Source organism: Monomorium pharaonis, chromosome 2 (assembly GCF_013373865.1).
Source record: "Monomorium pharaonis isolate MP-MQ-018 chromosome 2, ASM1337386v2, whole genome shotgun sequence".
NCBI classification, from domain to species: Eukaryota; Metazoa; Arthropoda; class Insecta; order Hymenoptera; family Formicidae; genus Monomorium; species Monomorium pharaonis.
The window spans coordinates 22480856-22503741 of NC_050468.1; the positions used below are offsets into that span (position 1 = coordinate 22480856).

The 22886-nt window shown below is 32.7% G+C and overlaps 3 protein-coding genes across 6 annotated transcripts in view; 1 reads left to right on the forward strand and 2 right to left on the reverse strand.

Moving 5' to 3' along the window:
• Positions 1 to 2403, reverse strand: part of LOC105834482 — a 289072-nt gene extending 286669 nt beyond the window's left edge. Inside the window, exon 1 of the mRNA XM_036283272.1 lies at positions 1279 to 2403. Within this exon, the coding sequence (XP_036139165.1) occupies positions 1279 to 1300 (22 nt within the window). The 5' untranslated portion in view covers positions 1301 to 2403. The remainder of the gene's footprint in view (positions 1 to 1278) is intronic.
• Positions 2404 to 7203: 4800 nt separating this feature from the next.
• LOC105828347 (zinc finger protein 830) lies at positions 7204 to 14632 on the forward strand. Its single transcript, XM_012666622.3, has 4 exons — positions 7204 to 7566; positions 7936 to 8425; positions 8675 to 8844; positions 8974 to 14632. Exons 1-4 carry the CDS (start codon positions 7463 to 7465, stop codon positions 9110 to 9112), a joined length of 903 nt encoding a protein of 300 aa, XP_012522076.1. The 5' UTR covers positions 7204 to 7462; the 3' UTR covers positions 9113 to 14632.
• LOC105828349 overlaps positions 11644 to 22886 on the reverse strand; it is a 33918-nt gene continuing 22675 nt past the window's right edge. The window contains exons 3-6 of one of the 4 annotated variants that reach the window (XM_012666623.3): positions 21672 to 21812; positions 20972 to 21086; positions 19840 to 20063; positions 11644 to 16324 (exon numbers count right to left, since the gene is read on the reverse strand). In XM_012666623.3, the coding sequence (XP_012522077.1) occupies positions 16179 to 16324; positions 19840 to 20063; positions 20972 to 21086; positions 21672 to 21812 (626 nt within the window). In that variant the 3' untranslated portion in view covers positions 11644 to 16178. Of the gene's footprint in view, positions 16424 to 17656; positions 17689 to 19839; positions 20064 to 20971; positions 21087 to 21671; positions 21813 to 22886 lie in introns of those variants that run through there. The other 3 variants (XM_012666624.3, XM_012666625.3, XM_036283274.1) reach the window with 3 other exon arrangements.

The window sequence follows — 22886 nt, forward strand, 5'->3', positions numbered from 1 at the left end:
GATAGACGAACTATATTTCGTGTATAAGATACGATTATATGTACGAAATTTACATTTTCTTACAGAATTTCTTCCATGAAGAGAAGATAATTTTAATAAACAAATTTATAAATTAAATCTTTGCGATATTAATGTCGCTAATTCTCGTAAAACTGATGTAATTTTGAAGATAAAAATTAAGTTAAATGTAAGATGAACGAGTCATATTTGGCTTGAAAAGAGACTGTATCTATTAAGAGATTTTTATTTCTCACAAAATATATATACGTATAAAAAGAAAGTACCACACAAGGTTAAGCAACAAAATAAATCAAAGTATTTTCACAGCAATCGGGCACTTAAATTTATAAAATTAATTTTAATTGTGTTATTAAATACGATGTAAGAGAATTATAACAACATTAATGGGATTTAGCTGACAAGATTGCATCTGCGAGAAATGATTTCAAAAGAAAAACCTCCTACATCTTTATTCAGGTCACGCGAGATACAACAGCCAATTCCGGTTGCCACGTGAGACGCGTGGCTCATGATTCGATTTCGCGAAACTTCCGCAAATTTCACGGAAACACGGTATACATTTAGTTCGTGCGCGATCGAGAAATGCACGAACGGCACATTTATTTTACAAGGAAACGTCGCGCGAAATTTACGCACAACGAAACAGGACTAACGGGACTGGCGAGCGAGCTATCCACTTTAAAAGCCCCTCGTGCCGACTCCGAAAAAGGGTCGCGAGTTTGTTACACGTGGCCAATGCCCCGGAGCGCGAGTTACGCGCACATCAGCCATCGGAATCACCGGCGGCGGCGATCGAGCGAAGGGCACGCTGCTCGAGCTACGTCACTTCCCGAACGTCGATCGTCGCCATGCGCGAATTCAAGGTCGCGGGAGAGACGGCGCGCAGCGACGATCGGCGACCTAAACACCTGACCGCCCCTCCGTTAACACCATGCGCGACCACCGTGCTGCACCTCGTCGTTCGCCTACGTGAAATCGTAGGTGAGGCGACGCGACTCGACAACGCTCGTGGCAACGAGGGGTTACGCGAGAGCACGAGGGGAAGCTGCGGACATTGTGCGAAGGGGTGGGAGAGGGGGAGAGGGGGGAGGAAGCAGGAGGAAAGCAAAGGGACGCACGTGATGCGTTAGCCCGAACGACAGCTGACCGAGTGACCCGCAGCCGCCCCTCCCGCACCGTGGCTCTGACACTTCTGCTTTAAATAATCGACGACAGAGTCGGACAGTATGATTATTCGTGAGAGATGTACGAGCTTACCACCTTGTTTACGCACTGGCATCCTTCTGCGGTGGAGGTCCTCGCAGGGGTTGACGAGACGAGCGATGAGAACACAGCAACTTCAGGCGCGCGGAGCTGTCGTTGCTCCGGAACGGTCCAATACGGAACGACGGCGGAGAGAGAGAGAGAGAGAGATAGATAGATAGATAGACAGAGAAAAAGAGACGGAGAGAAGGAGAAAGAGAGAGCGAGAGAAAGAGAGAGAGAAAGAGAGAGAGAGAGGGAGACGGCGACGAGAACAGCGCAGAGAGCGGCGCAGACGGCAACGAGACTGTCACTTCCCACGTACGACCGGGATGTACGTACGCCCCGAGGTACGTCCGCGTAATACTACCGCGTGAGAGGATCCGCGAAGCACGACGAACGGATGCCGCGCGCACTGTTTGTTGTCGGGATTTAACCGCACGGGGCCACCCGTTTTCCGCGCACGGCACGTACCGCGGACGCGCACACCCCGTCACGTCACGCCAGCGGACGGGAATCCGCGGCCAGCGACGACGGTCCACGGATGCGAAAACGTGCGGAAACCGCGTAACGACGCGATATAAACACACACAGGCGGCCGCCGCCACCACTCGGCCACGGGCAATATGGCGTCCGCCTGGTCTAGCAGCCGGAAAACTGACTGGCTGGCAGGAGTGTAGCGCGCCGCCCGGATTGGCCCGCCGGCCGCCACGTGACGTCACCTTCGCAAGCTCCCGCTCCCGCTGCCGCGCGTCCCCTCGCCGCGCAAACAACCCCGTCGTGCACCTGCCGACGTCCCGACGACGTTCGATTGTTCCCGGCACTACCCGATAATCGCTCTCGCTGTCGCTCCGCGAGGTCTTCCGTCCGTCCACACGCACCACCCCCTGTCGACGATCTAAAGACGATTATTACCGCGGTTAGATTGTTCGCCGAATTGTTTATGTTCTCCCGAGCGAGTTTGAATAATACGCGCGTGAAGTCGCGCGCACATCAGAGATCCGTTAATTTGAACTGTGCGAGAAATGTTAATTGTAGTTATAAAATAACGGTCTCAATTATGTATCGAGTCTTAATTAATATCCCGCATTAAATTGGCAAAATTAAATATTTTACAAACACACATGTATTAATACAATTGTAGAATTTTTTTTACGTTTTTTGACTTATTGTTTTATTTAAAAACGTCTTATATAAAATGCATTAAACAGACATTATTGAATGGAGACATTCTAATATTTGTTTTAAATTTTTCTAAATGTCTAGATATTCTTTATTTATTTTTAATTATATCATTTTTCTTACGTAATAGTTCTTTTAATATATATAAATTATTACATTCTATGTATAAAATTAGTAAAGTTATCAAAAAATCAATAGTTTAAAGAATATTTTATATTTTATTCTAACATATTTTGAGATAAAATATAAAACGTCATTTAAATTATTTTTTATAACTGCATTTTATAATTTTGTATACAAATATACAAGATAATAATGAATTAATTGATATAAGATAAACAACAATACATAGTCACTTTTCAACAAAACTTTCAACAAAACATTTTTTTCTTATAACAACTATTTTTATTTATATATCAATTTTATTAGAAGAAACATATTACATAACAATATTATATATACACATATATAAAATAATAGTCTTAATAAATCGAGTTTTAATTATAGATAAAATTAAAATATTTTATAAAAATGCATATGTTAATAAAATTTCATAATTTTTTACATTTTTTAATTTTTTTGTAACGATTGTAATAAAATTACTTTTTCAATCATTGCTGATTTAAAAGAATAAAGCAGAATTAACATTTTTTTGAAATTATGATACTTTTAATATATTGTATTTAACACATTAAATATATAATAACATATATTAAAAAATGTACATTAATGTTTATTTAATATGCACTAACATACATTATATTTACCTATAATTGGGATTAATACATAAATATTTTCAAATATTTTTTAATAAAATTTAACATTTAATTTATTGAATAAATAATAATTTTTTTTAAAATTATAATATTTATTGTTTACAACTTTGTGTACAACTCTTACTACTGTTTGAAAACGTTTTAAAACTTTTTTTATTAAATTTTTACAGATCAATAAAAATTATTTTAAATTTAAATGATGCATAACTGGGACCGTAACCTTCAACATAAAACTTAACATTAATAAGATTCATAAAAAATTAATACAAAAATATTTAAAATAAAAATATATTATAATGTCATAATCCACAAGCAAACGACGTGAAAAAAAATATAAGGCAAATAGAAATTTATAAATGTTTGAATGCATCTAGATTTGAATAACTTTTACACCGCAGATATGAAAAATGTAAAAAACATTCAAAGTTGTACACGGTACTGCGAAATTGTTTCCAACCATTTTAAATCTCCCTTTCTCCACATGAAATATCATACGACGCATAAAGGGTTATAGGAGTGTAGCAAACAGAAAAATAAGTTATTTTTTAACACCATACAAAAGTTTTATTTAAAGAGACAGACAAATAGTGTTTGCTTTTTGTTGACAAAACGTGTTTTTAATAATCAAGTTAAGATACAAAATTATTACAAAATTTCTTATTTTTGATTAATAAATTTTAAAACACTTTATTTTTTGTAACACAAAAACACATTTATAAATATGACGATTTCATGAAACAATTAAAAATAAAAAAAAGTTTTTGTAAACTAATTAATAAATATATTTAAATTATTATAACCAATGTTTACAAAAGTGTTTTAAGAAAAACGCACTTAAAGGGAAAAACGCACTTTGAGAATTTCATAATCTATATAAATAAAAATGTAAATGTTTGTTCCTCATTTAAGATCTCCGTAAGTTTTTCACCGATTGCTTTGAAATTTTGACACAATGTTGCATTCGTAACCGGGAGTGTTCTTATGGGGTCTGATTTTGGAAATATCGTGTGTTTCAAAAATGATGGCCATAATTTAATTTTAAACAATATTTTTTAAATAATATTTTTTTGTAATTTTGACACAACGTTGTATTGAATTTAGTTAGAAGTACGCGAATAAATGAATATTAGATTTATTAAAGATAGATAAATGCTTGAATTTATATAAATTAAATAATAAAATTTAAATAATAAAGAATTTGAAAAAAATGTTTATCTTAAAGGACAAATACAGGATATTAAAAAAGGTAAAATCGGACACTAATTTCGAAATAATTATAGATATGATAATAATTATTTTAAATTAAATCATTTTAAATTAAATAATTTCGAAATAATTATATTGACCAGTAGAGACCGGGAGAGATGGGGAGAGACCGGGAGAGACCGGGAGAGACCGGGAGAGACCAGGAGAGACGGGGAGAGACCGGGAGAGACCGAAAGAGACCGGGAGAGACGGGGAGAGACGGGTAGAGACGAGTAGAGACGAGGAGAGACCGGGAGAGACCGGGAGAGACGGGGAGAGACGAGGAGAGACGGAGAGAGACGGGAAGAGACGGGTAGAGACGAGTAGAGACGGGGAGAGACCGGGAGAGATGGGGAGAGACCGGGAGAGACGGGGAGAGACCGGGAGAGACGGGTAGAGACGGGTAGAGACGGGGAGAGACCGAGACGGGGAGAGATCGGGAGAGACGGGAAGAGACCGGGAAAGACGGAGAGAGACGGGGAAAGACGGGGAGAGACCGGGAAAGACCGGGAGAGGTGAAGAATGTTTCTATTGTGTTTAAATTAAGGTAATAAGAAAAATGAAGATGGCTGTTATTTTATTGAAAAAAAGGAACTTATTTAAAACAGTCTTTTGAATGGATTTCTAAATCCATGGCAGCTTTTAGAAAAAAATAACAAAATATTGATTCATAAAATTAATCAATAATAATTAAATACATACACTCTAATTCAAAATGCTTAATTTAAAAAAATGGGTATTTAAAAAAAAATTCGGTTTTTTTAATTAAAAATTATTTTAAAGTTTTAATAAAATAAGATTTATATTACATTATAATAAAAATACAAAACAATAAATAGAAACAAATTAATTGAATACAGTGCCAAAGACCATAAATAAATAAAGTGAGTTAGAAGTACGTGAATAAATGAATATTAGATTTATTAAAGATAGATAAATGCTTATTCAAAAATAAAATAAAAAGAGCAACAGTAAAGCAACTTTTGAAAGTTAAACAACGAAAGCAAAGAAAATTTGAAAAAAACGTAGCATAAGAATAGAAAGCCACAGCAACGCGTAGCAGGGCATAGCTAGTTTTTAATAATTTATTAATTTATGTTTTTGATTAATTAACAATAATTAATCTATACCAGTTCCATTTTATAAATTTAAACTGGGAAATAAAAACAACTTAATTTTCTTTTAAAATTAAAACTTTTAAAATTCTATAACTTCCTAATATGAACTTAAATGTATGTCGCTAAGCGACGTTTGTTCGATATTCAAAGTCGCTTCATGGCGACGACTAAAATATGAAAGACTCATGAACTATTATAAAGTTAATCACTCAGAGTCAATGGTCACCTCAAACTCTAACAACGATAATTTGCATAACTTTTCTTATACAATATGCATGCAAGCTTTTGATTGCGGTCAGTACAAACTAAGCGCAGTTGGTTCTATGATCTTATTGTGCCAAAATATAATTTAGTTATTGTCTCGATTCAAATTTTAAATGTGCATGCATAACAATTCAAATGTTTGCAACTGGTGCGTAACAATATACACCATAGAATTTCAATTTATATTTAGTGGTAGTGTATGAGACTACGGCAATCTCTCCGAAAGTAAACATAAACTACAAATTTATTATATTCATATTAGAATGAAGAGAATTGTACCATAGGAGTCTTCTATTCTATCTCTTTTTTCTGAATCTTTTTCTGTCATAAAATAATCTTTCCAGAAACTAAAGCTTCTCTTTTATGTTACGTTACAAATTCTACACAATACTTCGTGAACAAAATATTAGCAGTATATTATCTGATTTAAACAGAATTTTGCAACAGAATAGTATATTAATCACGATTGCATTAAGTTTTTATTCCATTAACAGTAGAAGTATAATTTGTCAATATTATAAATAAAATATATATTATTTGAATGATTATAAAAGTGGTAGAACTTACTCGGTTTCTGTGCAATCTTATTATTTTTTTATTTTTTTTTATTTTAGTAATGTATTACATATTTAAACAATAAACATTTTTTACAATTTTATAGTAAATTTAAAAAAGATTGATTGTCTTTATTGATTCTTTCCTTTTTTTGAGCTATCAATTTTTTAAATTTTTCTTTGTCAAAATAATGATACTTTTTAGACAATACCCAACATCTATTTTATCCTGGTTCTACATCTACTTTTTTTATCTTTTTAAAGCTGTTTGGTTTTTTAAAATCGTTAAAAATTGACCAAAATACAATAGATTTTTGGAAAGATTATTTTGCGATTTTTTCAAACTTTATGTTGTTTAAATTAATTTTTAATTGTTTTAATGTTGATTAATATTATTTTTATTACACCATCGTCTTTGTCATGAAAAAACGAAGACATTTATATGTAGCACAATATTGATGATTAATAGCTAGATCAATGAGAGAATGATTAACATTATGTTACAAATGCGTATTGTTACAAAATGCTACTATTCATAAAATATTTATAATTACTTCAATATTTTATAAATGTTTTCTAAATTTCTAATATTTTATAAATATATATTTTTATGATTTTATATTAAACAGATTATAAAGATCTATTTAATCATAAAATTTTATCAAAATATTAATATTATTATATTTATGTTATTATATATTTTATACTTTATTAAATTACTTAATTTATTAAATGAAATACAAAAAGTTATAATTTTATAATTATAGAAATATTTTTTCTAAAAACATTTAATTTTTCTACGTGAGCTCTTTTAGAAACCTTTAAAATAAGACAAAATAGCACAAATAATCAAAAAATGAAATAAATTAAATAAACAAAGACGATTTAAAGAATTGATTGTTTATATTTTTTTGTTTATCTATAATCTACTACTCCAGATTTAGCACGGAAGAGAACCACAAAATCACAGGCATTATCTCCGACCATGAAACGCAACGAAAACATAACCTGTAAGTCTTTCGTTGCGTCTTTTTATATGTAGTGATTCAATTGAGTGAAAATGTCTTTAAAAAGAAAACTGACGCAGAATGATCTGCGTAAGGCGATGAATGAACACAAGAAGAAATTCGGTGTAATTAAGAAGATTGATTCGCCGTTGGCAAAATATCCTTTTTTATGACATTATAGTGCAATTTGAGGTTAATATACTTTTCTTAAAGTTTAAAATGATTATGTTGACACGTTATACTAAAAAATTAATAAAAAATGCATTGGTAGCTCTTATTGTTTATTAAACTTATATGAATTTTCTACATTTTATTGTTTATAGTACTTTGACAAACATGAATACGTGATCACAGTTAAAATTAACTCAATACAATTATAAAGCAAAATATTTTGATATATGTCTGTCTATTGTTTTTAAGTGTATTTTATATATTATTATATATTATTATACATTGCATTGTTTATTGGTATAATTTAATACTTGTGACATAACTGATCTTGAAGATATCCTTATCTGATAAACACGTATACAGATTCAGGACAACTTATGTGCATTTTATGCAAATCAGTCGTGCGTAGTGAAACAGTTTGGCCTGTTCACTTAAATTCCAAGGTACACAAGGATAATGTTGTATTAGCGAAACAGACTAAACTAGAAACGGAGAACACTGTCAAAGCGTCAAATGTTCAAACATTTAAAAGACCTCCCTCTCCATCTCAAAATACTTCTGCGAATAAAAAGATAAAAGGAATATTAAAAAATTCAACCCAGCCAGTATCACAGGTCAACTTAAATTTACCAGCAGATTTTTTTGATGATAATTCAAAACAAGTTAATAGTGCATCCGCTATAACACAAAAGTTAGAAAGTAAAGAAAGAGATTCCGTTGTTAATACTGTCGATATACAGCATGTAGAAGAGGAAGAAAAAGAAAAAGAGAAAGACAAAGTAAAAGATACAAATCTAGCTGTTCTTCCAGAAGGCTTTTTTGACGACCCAGTGATGGATGCTAAAGTAAGAATGTAAAGATAAATTATAGCAGCAGATATTAAAATTTATATTAATGTACAGTATAAAAGTATATTTATAACAAATTTTATAAGTATAAATATACTAACGAAAATACAAAAAAAATTAAAATATATTTTAGATAAATTATATTATAGCAAATGTTATACTTATTTTAGTACAGTAATATATTTGTCTTATTTAAAAATTTAACAATTAAAAAATTGTTTTATTTTTAATCACTGTATTGTATAGGTTCGTAATGTTGAATACAAAGACCCTATTGAAGAAGAATGGGAGAAGTTTCAAAAGGAAATTAAGGAAGAAACTGCGCAATCCGCACAAATTATAGCTGATGATCAGGAGGAGGCTACAACAGAAAGGCAATTGGATGAAATAGAGGAACAAATTAGGCATTGGTCTAGGTAATCTTTTTAACAATAATAAGTAAAATTATTTTTAATCTTATGTTATTAAAATTTTTTTAATATGCATGTATAAGAAAATTAATTATAATTGATTGTAAATTAATTGTAAATTAATTTTCATAAAAGAGTAATGGATCTTGCAAAACGTATGGAACAAGTACAGGGTACTGATAGAAAGCAAGAAAATAATGATGATGTATCAAGTGGTGACGAAGCTGAATTCGACGAGTTTCTCGACTGGCGAGCAAAAAATTCATATAAATGAAAAATTTTATGTATCTAACAATTCTGTAAATATTATTCTCTATCCTTTTTAGATTTATTTGTATAAATTGATAAGGTTTTTCTTAATTAATTTACATTTAATGCATCCTTTTCCTTTATTGTAAATGAATTCTTTAAAAATAATAAATATATCTTATTTCTATTTTCTAAAGGGACGCGTTACGCAAGAATGTATCACAAAGAGGATTTAAAAAATATTAAAACTTATAATTATATATTTTTTTACTTGAAAAAAGAAATATTACTTTATCATTCATTACAATTAGTATTTTCCTTCTAATTAAATATTACAGTTGGAATTTTTAATATTTTTTATATCTTGTATCTTTTAAATCTTGTTATTTTTGCTAGTTATCAAGAAGGAAAATTAAATTAATGCATGTTGTATACAGTGTATTAAGATTTTATTAAAACGAATTTGAAGAGTCAGAATAATTGAATTTTAGATACATTTGTTATAGATTACTCATTTGATCGTCGTAAGCTATATAATATGAAAAGTATGATATAAAGTTACAAGGTACGCTAAGCCGCTATAATAAAGTTAATACAAGTAATTACGATGTAGATCACGTAATTTGACGATATTCATTTTGTTTTTGCACATACTGGACTTTATAAAATATTCTGAAAATCTGAGAAAGAGGGACTCGCGTTTATATTTTACCCGCACCCAATCTCATACCGTGTCTTTTAAACATAACGCTTCACACTTTCAAATTATTTCTGGTACCAATTCTTCGACCTACAATATGATTGCAAGTGAGAATTTCTTGGAATTCCGGTTGCTTTCTAAAAACCATCGCTACGTAGATATTCTTAGAGATTATCAATTAGCATTGTAACATAGAGCTTATTTATAGTTTTAATCAATATTTACGCTTAGATCAGTAATTTACGCGTCATCGGTGCAAGTACATACATACATAAATACATATGCGCGCGCGTGTGTGTGGTGTGGTGTGGTGTAATGTGGTGTGTGTGTGTGTGTGTGTGTGTGTGTGTGTGTGTGTGTGTGTGTGTGTGTGTGTGTGTGTGTGTGTGTGTGTGTGTGTGTGTGTTTCTCGGCATATGTATGTATGTATATATACTTATTTTCTATCATTTTGAGAACGCGTACTATTAAAAATGTATATCCTATGATCAGATCACAATGTGTCGTGAGTACCGTTGACGATTTGCTAATCGAGCAACGGTAAGACAGACAGAAGTAATTCTATCTATCTTGTGAATAATAATAAATAGCAAGCACAAAGTTTAAAGGTACGTATAATATGACGAATTTTAGAGATCCGCAAAAGCTTATTCAATAATAGAGTATTAATACCATATGCCGCATAGTCTTTTGAGAGCAAGCAGTTTTAGCGATCAAATTTCATCGCTTATGAGAAGAAACAACTTACTTCGTCGGCTTACAAGCTACAATATATCGCGCGGCAATTAATATTTATCTGTGTGTAGGAATATATGATTTTGGGTGACAATATATTCGTGCTGAGTTCGAAGATACGTAAAAATTCGTAAGGTAAATTACAATTATTCGCATTGTACTCGATGAAGGATCGTTTTTTTTGAGATTATTAAAAAATACGATCGCGATCGCGTGCTCATAATTAAAATGATCATCGTTTATACCAAGTGTGTTGACTATGTGTCGCCGTTCCTCGGAGGACAGGTCATTGACGTCTACAATTTCAGGACATGATCTTTAAATCCGCGACACTTTGAATACCTATGGGACACTAGATCGAAACTAATCGATATCAAATAGAGAGATCTTTCTTCTGAATTATTCTGAACTTCTCCAAATTTGCATGCCCTAGACAGAAACTAATTCTTCATCGTTTCTAAGAATCGACAGCGATTTTTCCTAATCGCGACTATATATTGGTCAGTAAACAATAGTAGATTATTTGCATAGTTTGAAATTTTCTTTATATTCGATTTTTCCTGTGAAATATTTTTCTAGGAACGGGCGATGATCCAAACACTTCCCCATATTTGGATCACGGCATCGCGTTCCTCCTAGTATTCACATTTACATTATCTATTTCTCATTACGATATCAAGAAAATCTTGACCGTTCTAATCTACAGTTATCATTGCTATTAATTTGGTCGTTGAAAAGATTCGCGACTGCTTCAGCAGTTAGGAATCCGTAATCGATTAATGATAGCGCAATGAATCGGTTTGGCACGCGATAATGCGCAATGCAAAACACTTTTTAAATGCATACCACAAATTTGCTAGAATTATTTAGTCTCCCGTTTACAAGTTGTTCAGTGAATAATAATGCTTGCGGGAGCTGACAATTAAAATCGAAACTATCTGATTATACATTTTGAGACGCGTCTGTGTGTAAAAAGAAATTAGTTCTAACAAGAGAATGTCATAATTACATATTGTTCATTTATCATCGAATAAATCGATCCGTCAAACATCGAGGAAAATTACTTACAACATTACAAAGTACTTAGCGCTAGAAAATGTTATATTTTATCTTTTTTTTTATCATCGAGCTTCTGCCAAGAAAGGAGTAGAGTAGAGTGTGCAAAAAGTACTTAATTCCTTAATTCGTTTAAAGTTAGAGACTTACAAAAGTGAGCGAGCGTTTTTGAGTGATAAAGAATAGGCACTCTGCTTGATCCGTTTTGCTTTTTCATTTTTTTTCATCTTTTCCTTTGTTTCTTTAAGAGCGGAGAAAAACATCTGCGCGCGAACTTGCTCGCGAATACACTCTTAATAAGTGATATATCGGATTAAAATATATACTATAGAATATCATATATCCGCATCGTCGAAGCGTCAACTCTATAGATGAGATATCCTGAAGCTCGAGAAAAATTCATTAGGATTTTGTGCAGATCATTTTGCGCGATGGATCGTGTGTGTGTGTGCTCGTTAGACTTACTGTACGTAATACCCTAGGTAGAAGAGGAACGTCAAGCGCCCTGAAAAATCGCGCGATCCCGAACAGAAACCTTCCCCGAATTTCGATCCCGGACCGTCCCGATTTTTCGACGGTGACGTCGGTCAATGGTTCGATCTGTTAAGATCACCAAACTTACACGCTAGATATACTTATTCACGAATACGATCAGATTCTGCCTGGCCGTTATCTATTAGATTTTGGCCATCTCACGTACACATGCACGCGCACGCACGCATCTCTTATGTGAAGCATCATCGCCGCGTTAAAAGTAATACTATCGATAACGATGCTTTCCCTTTGATTCGCGCGCGGATGCGCGAACCTATGGATAGTCGTAGGATGCATATCACGAATAAAGACGAATTTAAACGCGGACGATGTCAGGTGCGGGGCGACAATACCCTAAGCGAGTCATTTCGTTCGACACTCCTCATGAGGATAGGAGCGATTATAACGACAGCAATGATACTACTGCTACTATTAATTAAAATAATAATAATAATAATAATAATAACAGTGACAATAACAATAATCACGATAATGCCCGCGAGAATAATTGCAGTTATGTGTTGTACGCAATAACACGAATCACAGAGTGGAGACAGTTACTAGGCATTACAGAAGTAATCTACATATAGTGCAGGTAGTGCCAAGCTTACATGAATAATCGTGTGTATACGCATTTATTAATATATCTTATAGATTCTTTCTCGTACGATAATTATACGTAACTGTGTGTATAATATATATATTTTTTTTGTATTCGTAATATATAAATTCGGTCGATAAATTTAGATCTATCTCTAGGAACGCGATAGCGCAGGCACTAAATTGTTGAGATACAATCGCACTGGGCTACGATCGCTCGTCTGTCCGCACAATTCTATCGGAATATGGACATTGCAAGCTTCCCGAAATACCGTAATGTACTCTTGTGCGATTAACAATAAGATATTCGTATAAAGTCGCATGCGTCCAAACTTTTGTGTCGAAAGATGCGTGTAATCGCGCTGTTTGGTCGCTCTACACAAAGAGGTTCCTTCCTGCGTAATGCCAGACATGAGAATTTAACGGATTTCCATTGGACGTGAAAAATACACACGCAACATTCGCCAATACAATGCTGTATGTCATTACGATTTCTACGAAGCAGGCTACAAGCATTTTTCGAGCGATCGAGATGTGTGGGCAAAATTTGAGATGAAACTCAATTAACACGTGTCGCAGAGAAGAGAGGAGTTGTACGAGGCAAAAGCGATAATAAACGACTAAGCTTATGATAATATAATTAGCAACGTTCCCGCGCATGATCTTAAAATACTTACTCTAAATCTTAGAATTTCTTGTGTATTATATGTATGCGTACGCTTTTTGGACCGCTACAAACTAGATTCATCTTTTGATGTTTTTTTTTTTTAAGAATTAAATCTTAATATGTGTATATATTTCTTTTTTTTTTTTAATTTTACCTCTCTTTCTCTTGCTTAATCTCGATAATGAGGAGAAAAGCATAAATTTTCGAGTGCTAGTTGCCAGTGTTGCATCAACATCGAGCTCGACGAACATTTCCACCTGCGTGTTCAATAAATCAAATTTATCAATACACGAACATGAAAATTGGACTTCAAATATTCGTAAATTTAATTACTCGCGAGCTCGACGCGTTAGCGATAAGTTTGGCTGCGAGAAGAAATTCAATCGCGTGAATATTGCGAATCTCAATGCTAATCGCAATACATACTATTATATGAAATGACCTACAAATATACGTGTCTATTGGTCATTCTACGAAGTTCCTTTGCCCGTTTAATTCGATAGAAACACGCGTAGTGTTTCACACAGATTTTTATCGATCTTGTTGTAAAATGAAAACTTTTTAAAAGAAACAAAACATTTTTATTTGAATAAAGTTTCTCTAAAATTTCTTAGAGCTTTCTAAATTTTGCAATTCTTCGATTTTTTCTAAGTATATATCTGTAATACAATATATATTTATTTAAAAGAAACTCTCTTTTTGTTCTTTCCTCTCTATTTCTTTTTTTTCTCCAAATTCTCTAATATATTTCAATTTTGTTTGCCAATATTTAATGTAAATATTATAATAAACACTCCAATATAGACAAGAAAAAAAAACAAACTTTAAAAGAAACGTTTCTAAAGGAATTTTTTTAATTCATAAGCATACTATCTTTTTTTTCATTCTACGTGAAATCTGTACGCACCTCAAGGAAATGTCGTCTACTCATGCTCTGATTACGTTTAATTGATGCGATTATCATTCAATGCTACGCTTATGATTGTAAGCTTAATATTCGTCAGATGCACTCTTAATCACCGCCGCGTGGCACCGCTTACCGAATCCGGCAACGCATCTCACTTTCAATTTTGCACCGACGAAAACGTGCGACGTGCTATCTCCTCTGGTCCCTTTCGCGTTGGCTTGTCGCGAGCCAATCGAGCCGCAGCGTTTCGCTTTCGATGTGAAGGACTAATCGATCTTGCGATTGTCGTCCTGCCACGTCTCGATCCCGCGGCGTCTCTCTCACACACACACCGAAAAAAAAAAAAGAAACTTTCAGGGAAAAGGCATACGCGTCTGATCGTATCGATCATCGCATCGACACTGTGAATGACTTGTCCTCGCTTCAATTTCTAATGTAAGCTATACTGTGAGTTCGAGTTAGCAACTGGTCGAAGAAAATTATCATTATTGTATCATTCTTGTCACTTATACTTTTTTCTTAATAGTAACGAGAATTAGCTCCTGTACATGGACCGACGATTTACAGTCAGATGCAATCGCTATTCTCAGCATAACGGACCGTGTTGTATCACCGCATATATTTCCTCTCGATGTATCCCGTGGGATATTCCGCGAGCGTGCATATTGCGTTCTCTATTGATATACAGATTGCCATACGGTAGTATCAATTACGTGTCACATATGTACATTATATGCATTCCCGTTAAAACAGAACGATCAAGCGCGGTGCGGAGACCGCTTGGTCCGAAAGGTGCTCGCGTTACAAGTGTGTCTCGATAATTAATTGTCCGTCACCGCGATTATAATAACGCGCATTAATTTTTCTGAAACGATTGAAACGGATTACCACGGAGCGAAGGGATGAGAAATTGCATCGATAGACGGATGAACAACAGAATTACGTCGCCACAGTATAAAGAGATATGATGATTTCCATCTCTCTTTCAACTTTAATCATGTTTTTTTCCCCCCCAAATAGAATCTCTCCTGAAATATCGTTTACGATATTTCGCAACTTACGCGTATTAAATTGCGCATACCAAATCGCTTTTTTTGTTAAACAAGTCTCTGTTCTCAAAACGGCTCGTTAACATTCTGCCAAACCAATACAAACAACTAATTCACTACCTGATGTAGTTATACTGTAGATGTAGATCGCTAATCGTTCAGTTTTAGTCACAAATGCTATTGCTAAGAACAACATAATAGGCGTTCCGTTACGGACAGTTTACGTGTATCTTATAATGAGCTATGTTTCTTTTCTATCTTTGAAGTGACTTTTTGATTTAATATTCTATCAAATAAGATAATTAATTTTAAAAAATTAATGTTCTCTGATGATTGTTATTCAATTGTGTTCTCTTTTAAATCGAATCTATTAGATAGAGGAATATTGAATTATATCAAAAGAGAGACACGCTGCGAAGACTCATCGCAATTAATCTATCGGATGTTCCTTCTGCTACTGTTAAAGCAGCGACGATAAGTACTTAGGCAATCCCAATTACTGATAATTTATACCCCGACCTCGTCGAGATTTCGACGTCGTCGGGCACGAGTCGTCGATATTTCGTCGCAACTTATGTAGGCGAAGTATTTACCAATGATATTTTGCATTATCGAACGTTATAAATTTTTATTCCTACTTTTCAGCCACCGAACGGAAACGTGATGAAGACCGAGCGGGCCAATTTATACGCGGGTTAAAGATATATATATATATTTTTTTTTACGGACGGCGATGTATGCAATGTAGAGAACGCCGCGCGTTAATCTATGTGAGACTAATGATAAACGGGGGAAACGTGTGTGTGTTGTCGATCGGATCGTTAGTGCTAGGACGGTCCTATCTTATGCCTTCCCGTCGAGAATCTCGACGGTGACGCTCTCCGGAACCGGGTCGGCGATGTTGTTCGTATGATTCGGAGATTTCACCGGGGTGCCCGAACCGTTCCCGCTGCTGTTGTGGCTCCCACGTCGCGATCCTGTGCGTGACCCTGGCGACAGAGATTTTCTTGCTAAAGTATCGCGTGCTTTGGCACGACAGCGCGGCAGCACGACACACGAAAAGCCAGACTAACTTTAAGCATCATGACCTGCGCGGAAGAAATGCATTAGTCAGAGCAAAATAGTCAATCGTCACAACGTCAGGTGAATGCATGTGTATCTGAATGCGCGCGTGCATGTGTGTGTGTGTGTGTTGTATATGCGGCATGTATAATGATATAAGCATGCTACACGTTTTTTTTTCTAGCGAAAGCACTTGAATGCTTCGACAAAAAGCATTCGACGGAAATGTGTTTTGCGAGGTCATTCTTGCACTTTTTCTTTTTCAAAATATAAAGGTACTTCAATTAATTTCTTCAAAAATGATTGCACGAACACATTTATTGCACAATTTTTATAATTAACTAACAGACTTTGAAAATCAACATTTCAATTTGATCCTTAACTTTAAAGTGTTACTTTTGGTAAATTTTTACCCAGGTGTCAATTCGAGTTTAGTACAGTTCTTGTTATTAAAATTTTGATAGTTTAAATAATAATATTTTACATTAAAATATTTTTAATTCAATTATTTTAATATCTTGCAATCGATAAAAAATCTAAAAAAGTTTTTAATTGTGTAGGTGAATTTTCACCTACAAAGTTGTATGAAGAATTTTACGAAAATTTATTAATCTCGCACTGCACATTTAATTAGCTAACTAGCAAATTCTATTTGAGAAGTAGATGATCTTTAGCTTGTATGAAATGGTAAGAAAGACTATTAATCTTATCGTTTGATTAAATCGTTTGATTAAATCGACAAGAGATTTCATGAGATTATTATGTATTTAATGATTGTCTTAGCATGTTTATGAACTTCGTGCAAAAACGTGGACAAACACAAATGTAAATGCACTTTTGCGCGGATCAAAATTTATACAACTCATAAATTGCGCTATTATTTTTCTACTTCTCGTGGAAGGGAATAAGAGATGCTTTTTCAATAGAATAAAATTTAAAAAATTCATCTTTTGTAATTTTTTTACGTTAATCAATGTAACAAAATTATAAAAGTGAATTTAATAATTGTGAATTTGATAATTGTAAAATTATTTTTAATTTCAAAATATTCCTATTCCCTCTTGATGCTATACATCTACGCTTCTTATCAAAATCTTTTCTCTATAGTTACTATAGAAAATGTGATGTCTCTATGAATGAATTATCGTGCAGATGCAAACAATGATATTTTACTATAGCAAGCAACTATATTCGTAAATTTCAATAAACTAGGTTTACAAGAAACTTTCTCTAGTATAACTCACAAGTTACTAAACTGAAGTTGCGACGTGTCCTCAATAGGGCGTGTACACTGAATCGTATAAGATTGTTAAACGATTTAGTCTCGATTTATTTGTGGTTTATTTATTTTTGCAAAACAGATCGTACGTAGAAATCAAATTAGAAAATTTGCCCTCTTAAGAAATCATGTCGCATTGGAAAAAATTTTACAATAGAGCATCTCGATCAATAGGATAGTCAAGAAAGATGATTATAGTTAGGATCTTTAAGTATAACTACTTTAAACATTGATTACAAACAGAATTAAATTTATTAAAATATATTTTTTTACGAAAAATAAATCAAGATACATCACTGTGCTAACTTAACTTCAAATCAAATATACTGCGTGAATGAAAAAACTATGTTTGAAATGGTTGGCTTTAATGTACATACATTATATTTATAATTATTTACTAGTTACTTAACGAAGTGAATTTAATTTAATTAAAGGATAATGATAATAAATATAACAATAATTTTTTAGATATCATATTTGTACAATTAAAGAATAATATTTTAAAAATAAACTTTAATCAAAATAAATCAAAGTTAAAAATGTTACTCCAAATAGAAAATTTAATTATTTTAATGTTGGAAAAGAAATTATTCTTCTCGATTCGATTAACGATCTAGCTACCCTCTTGGCAGGCGACTGTACATGCGTAAAGTATAGGAAGATTTCTGCATCAAGGAGCATAAAAACAGCTCTTCTACATAAAAGTAGATAGGTAGATAAACAGTCACCCTTACGTAATATAGATACTTGTATGTATAATACATACGCACTCCTGTGAAAATCGATGCGCTCTTAGTCCTGTCTTTTGACGAAACGAAATCCTCGATGGAATATGATGGAGTATGTGATGCTTATACAATCTAATCAAATTATTATTACGCGACTACACGCGAGCCACGCAATCATTATCTATAAATGTGTTCGGGGAATCCTAATCCCTTCGGCGGTAGAAACTTGATGAAATCAAGGGAAAATAATATACAAATTTACTTTCACATACATTACAAACATTTACTATGCAAATTACTGTAATATGGCTTATCAATCATTTTATATTCAATGTATGATTTTAAAAAATTTCAAAATTTTCGAAAAGAAATAATTTATGTAAAATTTTACTACTAAATTTTTTAATAAAACGATAAATACGATTGTTAATTATGTAATATAAATTATTGATAACAAAAACAAAATATAAAATTGATAAGTAACTAAATATTAAACTAAATATTGAACTTTTATCAATATCTAAATTTTCAAAATTTTATTTATATCCAACGATATAAGACACAATTATTTTTCTCGAAATACGAAAGTATAAAAATAGGAAAATGTGTTAGAAATTTTATAAAATAAACAGTTTCATATATAATAAAAATAATCTTAATTTTGTCAATTAAAATAATGATAACAATCTTTAATTAATTTGCAAATTTTATTTAAAATTCTTTTCTTATTTAAATTTTCTCATATATAATGGAAAGACAACAATATAAAAATATATAAAGAAATTGTTTATCTATTAACAAAATACTGAAAATAAGCGAACAGTAGCATCATGTAGATTCACATTTGTTTTCGATATAATAGTAAAATCGTATGTCATTTTGATTGGAAATTATGTGTGCATGTAACCATATAGAAATTATATAATATTCAAAATATATAATATTCAAAACATATTGAATATTAATGAATACAAAATTAATATAAAATTTCTAGTCAAATCTAGTAAATAAGAATCCGAGATGTGGAAATTTTCGCATTTGTAGTAACTTAGTCTCTCATGCAACACTCAATATTATATAAATGAATAAAACTAAAAAGAGAGAGTAAAGAATGTATAAATACGGTGGCAATAATATGAACGCAAAATAATAAACAAAAAATATTAAATATCACATTTACAGCTAACGTTTTAACTACATCCTTCGTATAATCATTCGTATCAATTCTTGTATCTTGAATTACATTAAAAATTTTATTCGTTTGTCTCAGTCAATTTTCGTAAATCATTTTAACTGTCTTCCGTTATATTCATCGATTTTCACGGAGCTGCAACCGAAAATATCGCGAAACAGACAGAAGAGAGTTGCTTGTTCTATTTGAACAAGGCTTTGAATAACAAGTTGCTTGCTTAGTAAGTGAATGAAAAACCCGTACGGCTCATTCTGTGCTGTGAGTGGTGAGAGTATTTCGCACCTTGCGAGGCGTTCGGCGAGTGGGCCCTCAAGGACACCATCGAGGGTTGCCTCGACGGAGCTCGTACGCTCGCCCTCGAGCCACGTCTCTCCGCGTGCAAGAGTTTGTTCTCTCTCAGCAGCGAAACGTTCATCAGTCGTGCGTTGGGTGTATTAAAGATAGTACGGTTCTCTCGCCAGCGGGCCCTGTAATTTCACATCGCGCTAAATGATTAACAAATCGAGTGCTCGCGTCGGTTTTCTTATTTAATTGCATGCAAGTTGCCCTTCCTGCACACACACTTGATGTCAACTATTGTTAAATAAATGGAAAAGTGAATACATAAAAGTAAATTCTTTTCTAGCATGCCAAAGTTTTTACAATACTGTCAGATCAGTAAATTTTGAAATTTTTCAATTATATCTTAAAATATTTTTAAAACTTACAAACGTTCTAAGTTAATGTAGTGCTTTTATTTTAGCTCTGGAAATAGGCAACTTTTATATACAATTATGACTTCTTTTTCGAATAATTATAATCTTGTTTTCCACACGAGAGATAAAAAGTTCTGTAATATTAGCACATATGTACGAATAACTGAACAACAATTTCATACAGTCAAAATTGATTTTGCAAGCGCTAAAGCTTTCTATTATTATACATAAACTCGTTTCCCTAATGAATTGTATGTACTGTAAAATAATCCTACATTATTTATATCAGAAACACGTACACAACGGAATATACAATATTAATAGAGAAACTTTAATTATTCTGACTGTTTTGTGTAAAAATATATTATAAATAAATCTTATTTGACTGTACGCTCGGCACTGCACTTTCTCGAATAAAATAACAGTCACTTGAGCTATGCATATTCGTTTTCAAATTCAGACAACTTAAAGTTGTCACCAAATTATAATTTTAATTCCATTCTATGATTAAAATGGAATTGACATTTTAATTATATATGACTGATATGCAAGGAATGATATCCCGCGGGTTGCGTTATTATTTATAAAGGAATTTGCATTTAATCAAAGTCCATGCGTTTATTCAGACAAAAGAATTACACGCAATTATTTGTAACGCTTAATTAAATTGATCTGCTTACTTGCTGAAGAGCCTAAGAACGACACAAATGATGACGAACATCAGTGCCATGCCAACGAGAACGCCGATCATCGCGGGATCGATGTACCGGAGGCTGGGTGGCTCTTTGACTTCGGCTGAAAACAAATTTGACGGTTTGCACCAGGGATCGCGGAAGCGGTCCACTAGAAGCTTGTAAATTAAATCCTACATGCCCTAGAGGAATTAAAAGTCAAACGCGCACCGTAATATACAACAAAAGAGCGAATTTAAAAGAAGAATAATATATTGAGTACGAGAAAGATGTATGTATTAATTATTTGGCATTTTATGTATTATTTTATCATTTTTCTTTCGTTAATAGTTTTTAAGTAATAAACTTGAATTTTCTTGAATCTTATTTGATAATTAATTCATAATTGTTTGTAAAAAATAACGATAAGAACAAAATTAATTTTTAAAAAACGAAAAAATAAGTGCAGACATTTCTTTAAGCGATTATTAATCGCGATGTTCCATACTTTTTGTTTTTATTCTTCGCCATTCTCATACAAGGAAGACATTTATGGTGTGCGAAAAATATTAGGATCGAGTAAGTGAGAAGAACTTCATCTATTCCGTGCTTTCAATTCTCACCGAATCGTGTCGAAGTCATGTCGGCATGACAGGATTTTCATTAAAATTGTCATGTCCTTATTTCTTGAGAATTCCGTTCCTCTTACCTACGCACGTTATTACACCATCCGCCTGCGTCATCGGGATCTTCTCGAAGAGGCAGATACATCGACCATCGCGACATTCCGTTTGAAGTACCCGTGCTTCGCATTGTTCGTGGAAGAAGCAGGACTCGTTCACATTTGCCGCTAAAATAATTTTCAGAGTGCACGCCTCATAAGTTATAGAATATAAATAAAAAGTTCTAAATGCATCGTAAGACAACGATTGAAGAAATATTCAAAATAAAATGTATAGCTACGCTGTAACCATTGTGCAGAACTATTTGCACATCAGACAAAACTTTTTTTTAAGTTTGACGCGTATTCTGAACAATAACAGATTCTCAGTCAACAAATTTTTTGATATTCTAAACTACTGTGCACCAGATAATTAAAAAAAATTTTATTAACCACAGTGTTGAAGATTCCTTTTTTTAAAATTCTTGTCATTCAATTAAATGTAATAAAATTTATTTCTCATATACACTAATAATAATATTCATGAGCTTTGTCATTATCGTTTACTCGCAATGATAATGAGATTGACTTGTTTGATCACAAAATTTGTACAGTTTACTGTCACGATATCACGAAATTGCAATTAATGGATACGGCATCTTAGCCAAGAAGAAAATATAATTATTCTTGATCGAGATAGCACTATTCCATTTAACTAGTAAGTACTTTAGTGTATAGAATTGCATTAGCATATAATCCATATTAGTTCGCTTTTTCTCATTTTATGCATAGCTACACAAAAAAAATAATTTTTCTAAAGTGTCTAAAAAATTTAATTACATATGTACACTAAGAAAAAAATTTCTTTCAATCAAGAAAATGCATTTTCTTGAAATAGAATTCTTTGATGCAAACAAATATTTTTTTACAGCAACAAAACAATGTATGCTAGCAAATAAATATTTTATTCTTTTAAGTAAATCATTTTGTACATTTTTGATTTTGTTCCTCTAAGTAATGATTTAACGACATCAATAGTATCATTATTAAACTGAAATAAATCATTTCTTTGTAATAAGAAAACCGAGTTTCTTAAATGTATTTAAAGAAATTTTTTTCTCAGTGTATGTACGTATTATATATAGATACATTTAAAAATAATTCTATTGAAGTGTTATAATAATTATGTAAGATATCCGAGCTCGTTGCTAAGTTATTAAAACTTTTTATAACATTGCTTATCATGCATGAACATTTTTCATG